At 43.1% G+C, this 11,951-nt stretch overlaps 1 protein-coding gene across 2 annotated transcripts; it reads right to left on the bottom strand.

Annotated features, from left to right (window-relative positions):
* Positions 1–2,213: 2,213 nt before the first annotated feature.
* LOC112248192 (AN1-type zinc finger protein 5-like) lies at positions 2,214–11,651 on the bottom strand. 2 transcript variants are annotated; one of them, XM_024417015.2, is made up of 6 exons: positions 11,493–11,651; positions 6,634–6,798; positions 6,299–6,401; positions 6,090–6,166; positions 4,368–4,481; positions 2,214–3,963 (listed from the first exon to the last, which is right to left on the bottom strand). In XM_024417015.2, the coding sequence occupies exons 2-6, from the start codon at positions 6,794–6,796 to the stop codon at positions 3,815–3,817; spliced, it is 606 nt and encodes a 201-aa protein (XP_024272783.1). In that variant the 5' UTR covers positions 6,797–6,798; positions 11,493–11,651; the 3' UTR covers positions 2,214–3,814. The 2 variants fall into 2 exon arrangements, with proteins under 2 accessions (XP_024272783.1, XP_024272782.1); XM_024417014.2 differs by having other exon boundaries at positions 11,388–11,650.
* Positions 11,652–11,951: the final 300 nt, after the last annotated feature.

Here is an 11,951-nt window from a genome sequence, read left to right as displayed (position 1 = left end):
TGGTCTCTATGGAGATGGCGTCGGGCCTGATGACCGCCAGCAGGCTTCTGAGCAGCCTGGAACTGAGCGGCTGCTGGGCAGGGAGCCCGGACAAGATGAGACAGTTACAGAGGATAGACACCAGGAGGCAACGTATCATCACTTGGACATGTGTTTACATCGAACAGGCACCCTCATTCACACATACTATGTTATATTGTAGAACAGTGGTTCCCAACCTGGGGTACTTGGCCTATCCACAGGGGTTACTTGAAGACTCATGAGACCATATTTCAGTGCAGAGCAAAATTCAGTTAACGATAACCAAAAAAGCTTGGGAACCACTGTTATAGAATACTGTAGATATCCACTGAACACTATAGTTCGTTATAAAAATACATTTTTTAAACAAGATTTTCTTTGTCGTAGCTTTTTAATGACAATACTGCACTGAGTCTACAATAAAGTTGGTGACTTGGTGGTTTATTACTTGACTTTCGCTGCTGCCATGACTCCAAGTCAATTCAAAAGTGAACTGAATTCCAATTTTTCCACATTGAAGAGAATTAGAATTTCAGTGTACTTCCTGAATTAAAATGGGAATTCACCCCCCAACCCTGGTTACCAGTTTCAAAGGTAGTAATGTAAAACTAGGGAATATCTCAAATGCAATATCCTTGCGTCATCTTCTCAAAACCAATTGGAGGATAAGGTCAGAGGGGTAGGACCTCATTCAATGGGTTTTGAGGAGATGAGTATGCAATTGAGACCTTGCCTATGTCAAGACGAATCGCACGTTCCTTTATTTCCCAGTCAGTGAAAAGCTGTGACCTCTGGACCTACGATTGACCTTTTAATCATGTTAATGCAACACTTAATTTTCAGAATTGGTTATTTTTTTCCCAACTCATTCAATCATTCATCCACTGATTTGTCTACATGCACTCCTTTTGTCAATCTTCCCCTCTCTCTCAATGACACATCCTGTGACCACTCCTATAATTTCAGTTGGAGAATCTTAATTGCATAGTCTTCTCTTCACCCCATTGGAGGTCAGAGGAAGGACATCTGGCTCTCACCCAATGGGTTTTCAGGAGGCGAGAATGCAACATTCTCCCAGTGACTGAAAGGAAGCTTCCTAGATGGCTACTGACACGTAATGTTAAACCTAGGTCAATAGCATGCCTAACAACTCATGACTCCTTTTTCTCTTTATCCATCCTGGGATGCCTGTTAAGGGAGATGAAGTAGAACAGGTTCAAAAGGATGAATGGGGCAGTGAGCAAGTATTACTGTTTGTTTAGTAAGGGAGTGTCATTGTTAGGACCAGGCTCAGAGTTCAGTGATGGTACCTTGGGTCAACCAATCTCAAACATGTCCATTCCCTACGTTCACGTGAGCTCGCCCTATCAAAGGCCTCCCACTTCCCCCTATTGCCCTCCTTGTGAGCTTGCTCTCTCACCCTGGATTAAAATCCAATCCCTAAACCCTCCTGTAGAATTGAGGATTGTATAGATAGCCGTGTGGAAATGTCATATTGCTTCTAATCTAAAATGCAAGGTGAAGCTATTACTGAGCCTGCTTATCCAATCCCTTCATATCTACAGGAGTGCCTTGGGTGTAGAGGCTAGGGGTTGATTTGGAACAATCTCCTTCCTACCGTAGTTCCCCTAGCTCTCCCCTTGTCCCCTCAGTGTTCTTAACTCCCCACATGTCACACTGAGCCAGCTTTCCAGACATGTGCACACTAACACATGGCAAGTGACAGACAACACATTAGGGGTTCACCAGGGGGTAGATGGGTCTCTGTCCCAACCCTCAGAGGGAGGCTACAGAACCTCCCCAGCTGTTCCTGAGTCAGGTTGAACAGAACGTTGGTTCTCTGATGCTCTTGTCCCATATCAGCTGTCCTCCTCCCTGCTCAGACAGAGGGGTGACGGTGAGGTACTGGGGGGGGCTTACTCACCCTCTCCCGGCCTCAGCTGCCAGCGTGACACCATCTGCCAACACACTGCCCCAAGCATGTGACAGGTGTGCCTCCAAACAGTCTGACTGGCACACATTCACCTCTACCCAGGCAATAATTTTTCCTTAACCAACCTCTACTTGTAATGCTATAGCAAAGTTGAGCTCACGGGAGCAATAGGAAACAGATACACTGATGTGAGATCCTGATCCAAATGACGTCGTTGAACAAGTGAAGCTATAATCCAAACCACCAATACCAGGCCTTGTATTGTCTCTGTACAGTCTTTATTTACATGATACAATGCTGCTGTAATGCTGGGTAGCAAGATATGTAATATGTTTTGTACAAATTTGCATATAAACGAACAATCAAAAGGGGGGGGGGAAAGTAGACCTCACATCCCTACAGGAGAACAAGAATAAGATCCACTATGGGTCTGTGTCGATAGAAAGCTGAAAAGAAGTTGTCGAACTCTGGAATCTGTTCTTCAAACCGTAGCTCTAGCATGCTCCTGTAGCTTGTGCCATTTAACCCATATTGCTTCGGGGGGGGGGGCACACACACACAACCATGTGCTCACTCGCTCTTAACACACACTGACAACCATGTGCTCACTCGCTCTTAACACACACAAGCATGGCTGGCTCACATAGCCTAACTCTGCAACTACACTGAATACATGTGCTAATGTCAGTAAATATAAATAAATGTCTGAGGATAAAAAATAAAGACCTAGCACTAGTCGAGTGATGGCAATTCATTCAGATATTTTACATAACTGCATGGGTTGCGCTATCCCATTCATACCCCCATATATCAGATAAAATAGACTGGTAGTGCACCAGGGTCCGCAACAGTCTGCATGAGAGCCAGTTGGGAGATTCTGATAAAGTTCAGTTCCACATGACAGCTGGTTAATTAAGCGTTTTTGTCCCCGTTCTCACACCTCTTACAATGAAAGTCAAAATAATGACTTGATCAAAAGGAAACAGTGCCCGATGACCAGGTTACCTAAAAATGGCCTATCAAGGTAACCCCCTCTCCTGGCAATAACAGAGTGATAAGAGCAGGCTACACACGCACAATGCGATAAGGAGAAACATGTCCTGCTGCTGTTTGAGAAGCTTACGTGTCTTTGTCATGCAAGGGTACAACACTGTGTACAGACAGAGCCCTCCATGTAGCCTTTTGTGTTCAACACATTAGTGAACAGCTGTTTTCCCATGAATATGTTTGCAATTGCATGCACGCTGTGGTAGCAGCTGTGAGAGCACTGTGGCAAGGAAGCAGTCACAGAAGTTTCTGAAACAGCTTTGCAGTTCGAGGTCATACCTTTCAGTCAACTGACCCAACCAACTGATATGAACGGAGAGGAGAAATGGCAACAACTGAACACATGGGGATACTGCGCGTGAATACAACTTCTGACAAAATGTCCATTTGGCAACAGTGGCCAAACAGCTCAGGGGCTGTATTCAGTGGGGCACAACGTTGTGATGGAACATCCAGATAGAAATAGGTTCTGCAGAACAGACATGCCTCTGGCATGTTGAGGGGGGTGGATTATGTTCTATTTATGGCATTTCTATCCATCGCCAACATTCACTAAGTCTCATCGACAGGTAACCTGGGCTTCTTTTTAAAAGACAAACTGAATATCGGCAAAGATACAGGAAAAACAAATATTATAAAAATAAAAAAAGACAAATAGTGATCGTTCATGCATCTCCCCCTCAGGCAAGGTCTCTTCCACTTTTCTCAAGGTTGTGATTTTAAAAACGAGTCCGATATCCTTTTGCCACTCATGCCAATGTTCATGTCGAGGGTCCAATCATACTTCAGTCTTTGTGTGGATGGTTCTTAACCCTATATTCTCCGAATCTTGTCGGCGACCACTACAGGGTTCTCCTTGCGGATCTTGGCAGCTGCCTCCGCCTTGTAGTCGTAAGGGCAGTTGTGTTTGTCGGAGTACCGATGGACCCCACAGAACAGGTTCCCACAGCGACAATCGAACCCTGGGGTAGAGTTAAAAGGTCAGAGATTAGAAGGAAACCACTGTAGGAACCAAACACCAACTTAAAAAAAAAAACTCTTAAAACCAGACACAGGAATAAGAGTTATTCTAAACTGCCTACATTGCAGTTTCCTTGTGCAGATTTTTAGATCAATACGTGACATTGATGGGGTTCCTGCCACATTACACTACATATACAGTCAAAGATCTGAGACCATCACAAATGTAGAAGTAGTGTTTTACATTGCATGAACCCCATCAATAGTCCATTTGTGCGACCGCAGTGTATGCGGCCTGGAACATGGCCAATCTCTTCAGCAAAAACAGCATTACATCGTACACATTGCTCAATTCTGTCATCCCATTTCTTTGAAAAAGCACCACGTCCTGCTATGGCACGCTCACCTGTTAGGCCCACCCTCTTGCGGCACATGAAGCACCTATTCTTCTTGGGATTGGGGGTGTCTCCCTTAGCCTCGTCACCAGTTGCAGGGCTAGAAGCAGTAGGCTCAGTCACAACTGAAGGAGAAAACAGAAAAGCTCTTAAATATACACTTCAGTCTGGAGATTCAAATGAAGAGTTCCTGTGTTAGCACTCTAGTGCAAGGACTAAGTCAGGGTCTAAATACACTGAGTGTACAAAACATTTGGAACACCTGCTCTGTCCATGAAAGACTGACCGGGTGAAAGCTATGACCCCTTATTGATGTCACTTGTTAAATCTTCGTAGATGAAGGGGAAACAGGTTAAAAAAATATACGTTTAAGGCTTGAGACAGAATGTGTATGTGTGCCATTCAGAGGGTGAATGGACAAGACAAAATATTTAAGTGCCTTTGAACAGGGTATGGTAGTAGGTGCCAGGCACACCGGTTTGTGTCAAGAACTGCAACACTGCTAGGTTTAACTCTAAACAGTTCCCCATGGACACTACCGGTCAACAGTTTGGGGTCAGTTATAAATGTCCTTGTTTTTGAAAGAAAAGCACATTCTTTGTCCATTAAAATAACATCAAATTGATCAGAAATACAGTGTAGACATTGCTAATGTTGTAAACAACTATTGTAGCTGGAAACAGTAGATTTTCAATGGAATATCTACATAGGCGAACGTCAACGATGAAGAGGCGACTCCAGAGTCACTTCTTCATTGTTGATGTTGAGACTGGTGTTTTACGGGTACTATTTAATGAAGCTAACAGTTGAGGACTTGTCAGGTGTCTGTTTCTCAAACTAGACACTAATGTACCTGTCCTCTTGTTAAAAAAAAAAAAATCTATTTCTGTCCTCTTGTTCAATTGTGCACCGGGGCCTCCCACCCTTTCTATTCAGTTTGCACTGTTCTGTGAAGGGAGTAGTACACAGCGTTGTACGAGATCTTCGGTTTCTTGACAATTTCTCGCATGGAATAGCCTTAATTTCACAGAACAAGAAACTGACGAGTTTCAGAAGAAAGGCTTTTGTTTCTAGCCATTTTGAGCCTGTAATCGAACCCACAAATGCTGATGCTCCAGATACTCAACTAGTCCAAAGGCCAGTTTTATTGCTTCTTTAAAATCAGGACAACAGTTTTCAGCTGTGCTAACATAATTGCAAAAGGGTTTTCTAATGATCAATTAGACTTTTAAAATAATAAACTTGGATTAGCTAACACAACATTCCATTGGAACACAGGAGTGATGGTTGTGGATAATGGGCCTCTGTACGCCTATGTAGATATTCCATTTTTTTTTTTTAAATCTGCCATTTCCAGCTACAATAGTCATTTACAACATTAACAAATGTCTACATTGTATTTCTGATCAATTTGATGTTATTTTAATGGACAAAAACAAGAACATTTAACTGACCCCAAACTTTTGAACAGTAGTGTGTCAAGAATGATCCACTGCCCAAAGGTGGTTGCCAACTTGACAACTGTGGGAAGCGTTAGAGTGAAAATGGCTTGCTTTCGACACCTTGTATTGCCCATGCCCAGACGAATTGAGGCTGTTCTGAGGGCAAAGGGGTGGGTACTCTATATTAGGAAGGTGTTTTGTACACTCAGTGTATACGCTAATGCTAAAGTTGGTCAAACAGAGCAATGTTTCCCTCTGTTTTATATCAGGCTCTATAAGTGTGTGTTTTACCAGGCTCTGCTTTATCCTCTCTTGAGATGCTCATCTCTGTCATTTGTTGAGTCACTGGAAGAGAGCCTTGAATAGTTCTGCAGAGGGGGCAATTGATAGAAAATAATAAGTTAAGACATAAGCAAAAAGTAATGAGACATCCATTGTATCACATGCATGCATGCAGACACACACACACACACACACACACACACACACACACACCTTACCTAGCCATGTCTGCAGCAGAGCCAGATGAAGGGTCTACTTTGGCTAGACTGGCCTCTAGTCGCTGGATGGCTGAGGCATCAGGGGTAGGACTACCAACTGTTCCTGAGAGACAGCAAAAGTAAGACATCAACCTCAGGAGAAGATTCTTTTAGGTTCAACAGTTCTCAACAGTGCAGCTGGCCCATAATGTGTATGCTAATTTTAGCAGACAGCAATAACTTCCCTATGCAATGTAATGCAGCTGTGGTGAGTCTGGTTCTGGGGACGACGACGAACTGTTTGGAGTAGATTTGTGTGTGTGGTCAGTAAGAAACGGGGTGGATGGGGAACTTACCCATTTGGCTAAGTTGGCTCAAGCCGTGGGTACTACTCTGCTGACGGTTCAGGTGCTCCTTGTAGCAGACCGAGCACATGCCGTTGTTCCTGGGGTTGCCATAGAAACCACAGCCAGTGGTACAAAGCACAGGCGTCAGGCTTGGCTTAGTCTCTTGGGCCATCGCTGTTGACAAATGGGAGCAAGGTATCTTGTTAGCATGCCTATGTGTGCATGCGTGACAGCGCGTGTCCAAACTTTTGACTGGTACTGTAGGTGACTAAATGTAAGTGTGGTGGTTGGGCACATATATTTGAAAATAACATACCAGAAAGGAACATTAAGACTAATAAAGAAACCTGGAGGGTCAAAAAGACATCGCCTGAAGCAAGGATTCTACTACCAAAGGGGCGATAAGCAGTTGAAACAAAAGGTTCCCACCACCATTTCAGTAAAAAGCAGGGAGGGGTGGGGCTGGAGAAATGTAAACACTCAAATCCAAAGACAGAGCTATGGATGCTAGGTCTGACCATCCATGATATCAAAATTAGCTTTAATCATGTTGCGGCGATGCAGTGCTTGTTTACAAACATAGGAATAAAACAGGTTATACTTTGGGTTTTGATTGGGAATGACAGTTGAACTCAGCTCATTCAGCTCAATTTCTGAGGCCTTTGAAGCCCCCTCCATCTGTGCAGAGGTCATTACAATACAGTAACCCCTGGATTCATCCATTTTGAACTGATATGCAGTCAGGACACTTCAACTGGAAATGACCTCAATAAGAAACAATATTGTTGCTACGATCACATCAGAAGATATCCTCCTCGCAATCTCCAAAATACAACAGCCACAGGACAACTTTGTCTGGATATCGTAAAGGACCATTTGTCAAAACTGAAGAAATATAGCTAGCTAATGATCTCCTTTTCCATGTGGAAAATAAAAATGGACAGAGACTTGCTAGCTACGTTAGCTAGCTGGGATTTTCTACAAGGAATCTTCTTCCCCAAAAAAACTTCTCCCAAGTGAGTGTGACACGTACTCCCGTTGCCTGCTGCTTGGATTCCACCTGGCAACCTGTTCACCATCTGCCCTGGCCCACCTCCCCATCTGCTACAGGTATCCACACTCCCGAGCTTACAATGGCCCCAAGTCGTTATGTTTTTTTTGCACTTTATGCGATTTGCCTCATGACTCCTGCGTGCTTTGTTGACCAAGAACTTGCTTGTTTCCCCGAGTGTGGGAACAAACAGTCTGTCCCACAGTTGGGTACTCTGACTCTTGGCCTCCCATCCTATTCTAACCACCTCTCACCAGCTTTGTATTCATGTTACCTGACAAAATTGCTGTACAATATGATGTTGTTGCCATCTAATGCACATTCAAATGTCATAAATCAACACTGCAGAGCACTCCATGTCCTCTGTCGTGCCCTGATTGTATTACTTCTGATGATATGGAAATGTACATGTACACCCTGGCCCATCTACTGTTGCTAGCCCCAATTCTGCCTTAGATATCTGCCTCACCGATTTCTGCTCTCGTAAAAGACTGGGTTTTCTGCATGTTAACACTAGAAGCTTATTACCTACAATTTATCTTCTTTTTTTTTTTTAAATGTGGGTTTACAGCTCTAATCCAGATGGGTTGGTCATTACTGAGACGAGGTTAAGAAAATGTGTTTTGAACACTGATGTTCAGCTTTCTGGTTATAACCTTTTTCGGCATGACAGATCTTCCAAAGGCGGTAGAGTGGCAATATTTGCCAAGGATCACATTCAGTGCTAGTTTGTCTCCACCAAGTCTGTTACAATTTGATTAGCTGGTTTTAAGCATTAAACTTTCAAATAGCTCTTTGCTGACTGATTGTCCATCAGCACAGGCCTGTACCATACCTGCCCTAAGCGCTCTCCTGGCCTCTTACACTAAGTCTGAATTTGTCTTGCTAAGTGACCTAAACTGGGACATGCTTAAACCACCGTCCTAAAGCAATGGGACTCCCTAAATCTTTTTCAGATTATTACCAATCCCACAAGGTATGACTCCAAACACCCAGAAAAGGCTACTCTCCTTGATGTTATCCTCACAATCAATCCTGATAGGTATCCAGCTGGTGTTTTCTGTAATGATCATTGTTTTACAGTTTGTGTTTGTAATGGCTGCTCAATGAAACAACCTGTTCCGATTTGTCATAGACATTCGCTAAAAATCTTTATTGAGCAAGCCTTCATGACTTGGCCTCTGTAAATTGGTATCGAATCAGCTTGATCCCTGGACCTTTTTTAATATTTTCAGTGGTTTTGTAAACATGCCCCCATATAGAAAAGAGTTAAAACCTGGGTCAGCCCCTGGGTCGACCGTGATCTGGCAGAGTTACTCCATTTCAAGAATTCCATTTGGATAAAAGGCTCAGCACACACATACTCTGGCTGACGTGCTCTCATTAGGGCCAATGAGAAATAAGTGCACTCAGGCTATTCGGAAGGTCAAAGTCAGTTACTTTAAGGAGCAGTTATCCATGTGGGTCTAACCCCAATAAGTTCTGGAAAACAGTTAAGACCTGGAGAATAAACCCTCCTCACCGCTGCCCATGTCTCTTAATGTTGATGATGTGGTTGTTACTGACAATGAGCACATGCCTGAGCTCTTTAAATCATCACTTCATAAATCAGGATTCCTATTTGACTCAGCCATGCCTCATTGCCCATTCAACATTTCCTCATCTCCCACCCTTCTAATGCGACTAGCCCCGATGCTCCTCCCTCTTTTCCCCCTGCCACGCTACAAACTTTCTCCCTGAAGGCGGTCACAGAGTCCGAGGTGCTAAAGGAGTGCCTTAAACTTGATCCCAAAAAAGCATCTGGGTCAGATGGTTGTTTAGACCCTTCTTTAAGGTTGCTGCCCCTTTCATCGCCAAGCCTGTCTCTCCTCTCTGGGGAGGTTCCCATTACTTGGAAGGCAGCCACGGTGTGTCCTTTATTTAAAGGAGAGATCAAGCTGATCCTAACTGTTATAGGAACATTTCTATTTTGCCCCGTTTATCAAAAGTGTTGGGGGAAAAAATTGCCAATAAATCAACTGACTGGCTTTCTTGTGGTCTATAGTATTCTCTCTGGTATGCAATCTGGTGTATATGTCAAATTGATGAAATTCCTCATTGTGCACAAGAAAACAGGAGAACAAACAGTGACAAGAACAAATTGAGACGTGTTCTCCTTGGCAGGAGCTGAGCATGTCAGCAAGACACTCAAGGTAACGAACAACCGGTAACTTCCCCAAGACGAAATAGGCTTCAACGCTTTGCAGGGAAATTTACAATAAAGATATGATAGCACTCACAAAAATAAAGCTAAAATGAAACTGGTAGCACTTGACACCTCCAGTCCCTAGGGGAGCGTATTCCATTGTAGTCATGACCAAAACATGTCAAATGCTCTGGCCACAGCCACCTCCTCAAAACCTTCTGAAATGTCAGTTATTACGACCCTGCGATCAACAAACAATATGCCTGTCTGCCTTTGCACTTAACCACACATGTATGCTGTAGTCTCCAACCCCCCACACAAGGGTTTCCTCAGAATTCATGGCTCAAACCACCCAGTTTATCATTTAAATCAAACACCAGCTAGGCTAATTTGTTTCGTGACTGTAGCCTATCCTACAGTTAATCACACCACTTGGGGAAAATGGCTTGGCACAATGCGTTTTTTTATTCACGAGGATAGACCTAACCAAGGCTGCACAGATTTGCCTAGCTTTACCTCAAATGTCGCGAATACAACTAACAAGTAAGGTCTACTACAGATAATCGAATCTGAGCAGTGCCTTGTTTAGTTAGGTCAACCGTCATGGAACACTGTCATGATGTTCACCAGCTGGCAAAACGCAGTATCTAGATTTTTAATCAGGCTAGGCTATCCAATGACTCATATCATGGTCAGTGACATTAATCAACAACCTCTTAAGGAAACAAACAGCTAACAAAGAAAAAACACTGAAATACATTGGATGTGGCCCAAAATAACCGAGTCACGCTACAGTACAGCCATAAAAATGCTATCAAACAAGACCAAGCTAGACAAGCAACATCGCCGAGACCAAAAGCAATAATAGTGCTAGCAAGCCATCTTGTCACACACAATGTATTGTAACTAGATGAGTGAAGCAGCTAGCTAGACATCAATCAGCCACGTTTCGACCCTCGTTCTTTTGTGCCTTCTTTGTCTGCTACTAATCTCTTCCTGTTGTTTGGACGTCGTTTGATAGCTCCCATAACGTTACTAGTTACCTAGAATGACTCTTTGCATACAATGTTAGCAAGGTAACCAGACAAATAATGTCTACTCAATGTCGTGTTTAATGGAACATTCATTTTGTCGTTCAAATCTAACATGTTACTCTTTTCAAAATCAATCAGTCAACTCATTCGAGCAAAACTCGAACAATTCGGTTAGTAATAGCAACTAGTTAGGTAGCTAGCTGATAACGTACGTATTATTTTCAAATTATTTTTAGACAAACCACAAATATGTCACTAGTTTATCATTTTTAAAAAATATATAGAAAACCGATAGCATAACGTTCGGCGACCCTCCTCCCGGTCTTGTTTTTCCCCTGGCACAGCTAGACTAACACGTTCGAAGGCTTGTGATATTGTCAGTGAGGAACTTTCGCTCGCTAGACCTTGTTTACCAGGCATAGAGGATAACTAGGCCATCTCCTCTACAATACACACATTTATAAAGTTAATTGATATGAAGAAAAATCCTTACGAAATTCCATGTTACGTTGATGTTGATCCAATTTTTCGGTGTCCCCTTTTTTCTGTCTTCAACCATAAACCAAGACAACCCACCGTTTCAAATCTCGATTCTCACCTGCACAATTTGATCGGAATCACACAATATGTATGGTCGGGTTAAGCAGTCGTTTTTTAAACAAATCGTGTCCCCAAAATGTATTTATCGTTCTTTTCTCTGACCGAGGATGTGCCTTCTCCTTCTTTCTCCCTCTCTCTACACCCTCCAGTTGCTTTCCCTGTAGTTTCATTCTATAGTAAGAGGAGTGGCAGATGATGTCACAGGGAAAATAACGTACTGTGATTGGCTACCCGAGAACCCCTGGCCCGCGTGTCTCACACGGTACGGTACAAGGGGTTGGGCATTCATTCGTCATCCACCCACGTAAAGTCTGTGGGTATCGAGCCATAACATGAACTTTATTCATGAATGTGACTAAATTAGAAATTCAAATAATGTTGACAGGCTTGTGATAACATATGCGTGTTTATTATGTGAGAATATCACATATTTATTTGTCCATTACAGACAGCTTCT

The sequence above is a fragment of the Oncorhynchus tshawytscha genome, linkage group LG04, assembly GCF_018296145.1.
Source record: "Oncorhynchus tshawytscha isolate Ot180627B linkage group LG04, Otsh_v2.0, whole genome shotgun sequence".
Taxonomy (NCBI): Eukaryota; Metazoa; Chordata; class Actinopteri; order Salmoniformes; family Salmonidae; genus Oncorhynchus; species Oncorhynchus tshawytscha.
This window is presented reverse-complemented; position numbering and strand designations above follow the sequence as displayed.

What these genes read in the sequence shown, in the direction of transcription:
- LOC112248192 (XM_024417014.2), bottom strand. An exon ending in TCTGCTGCAGACATGGCTAG is followed by an intron (nt 6,167 to 6,298) that starts GTAAGGTGTGTG and finishes CCCCCTCTGCAG; the next exon opens with AACTATTCAAGGCTCTCTTC. An exon ending in CAAGAGGGTGGGCCTAACAG is followed by an intron (nt 3,964 to 4,367) that starts GTGAGCGTGCCA and finishes ACTCTACCCCAG; the next exon opens with GGTTCGATTGTCGCTGTGGG.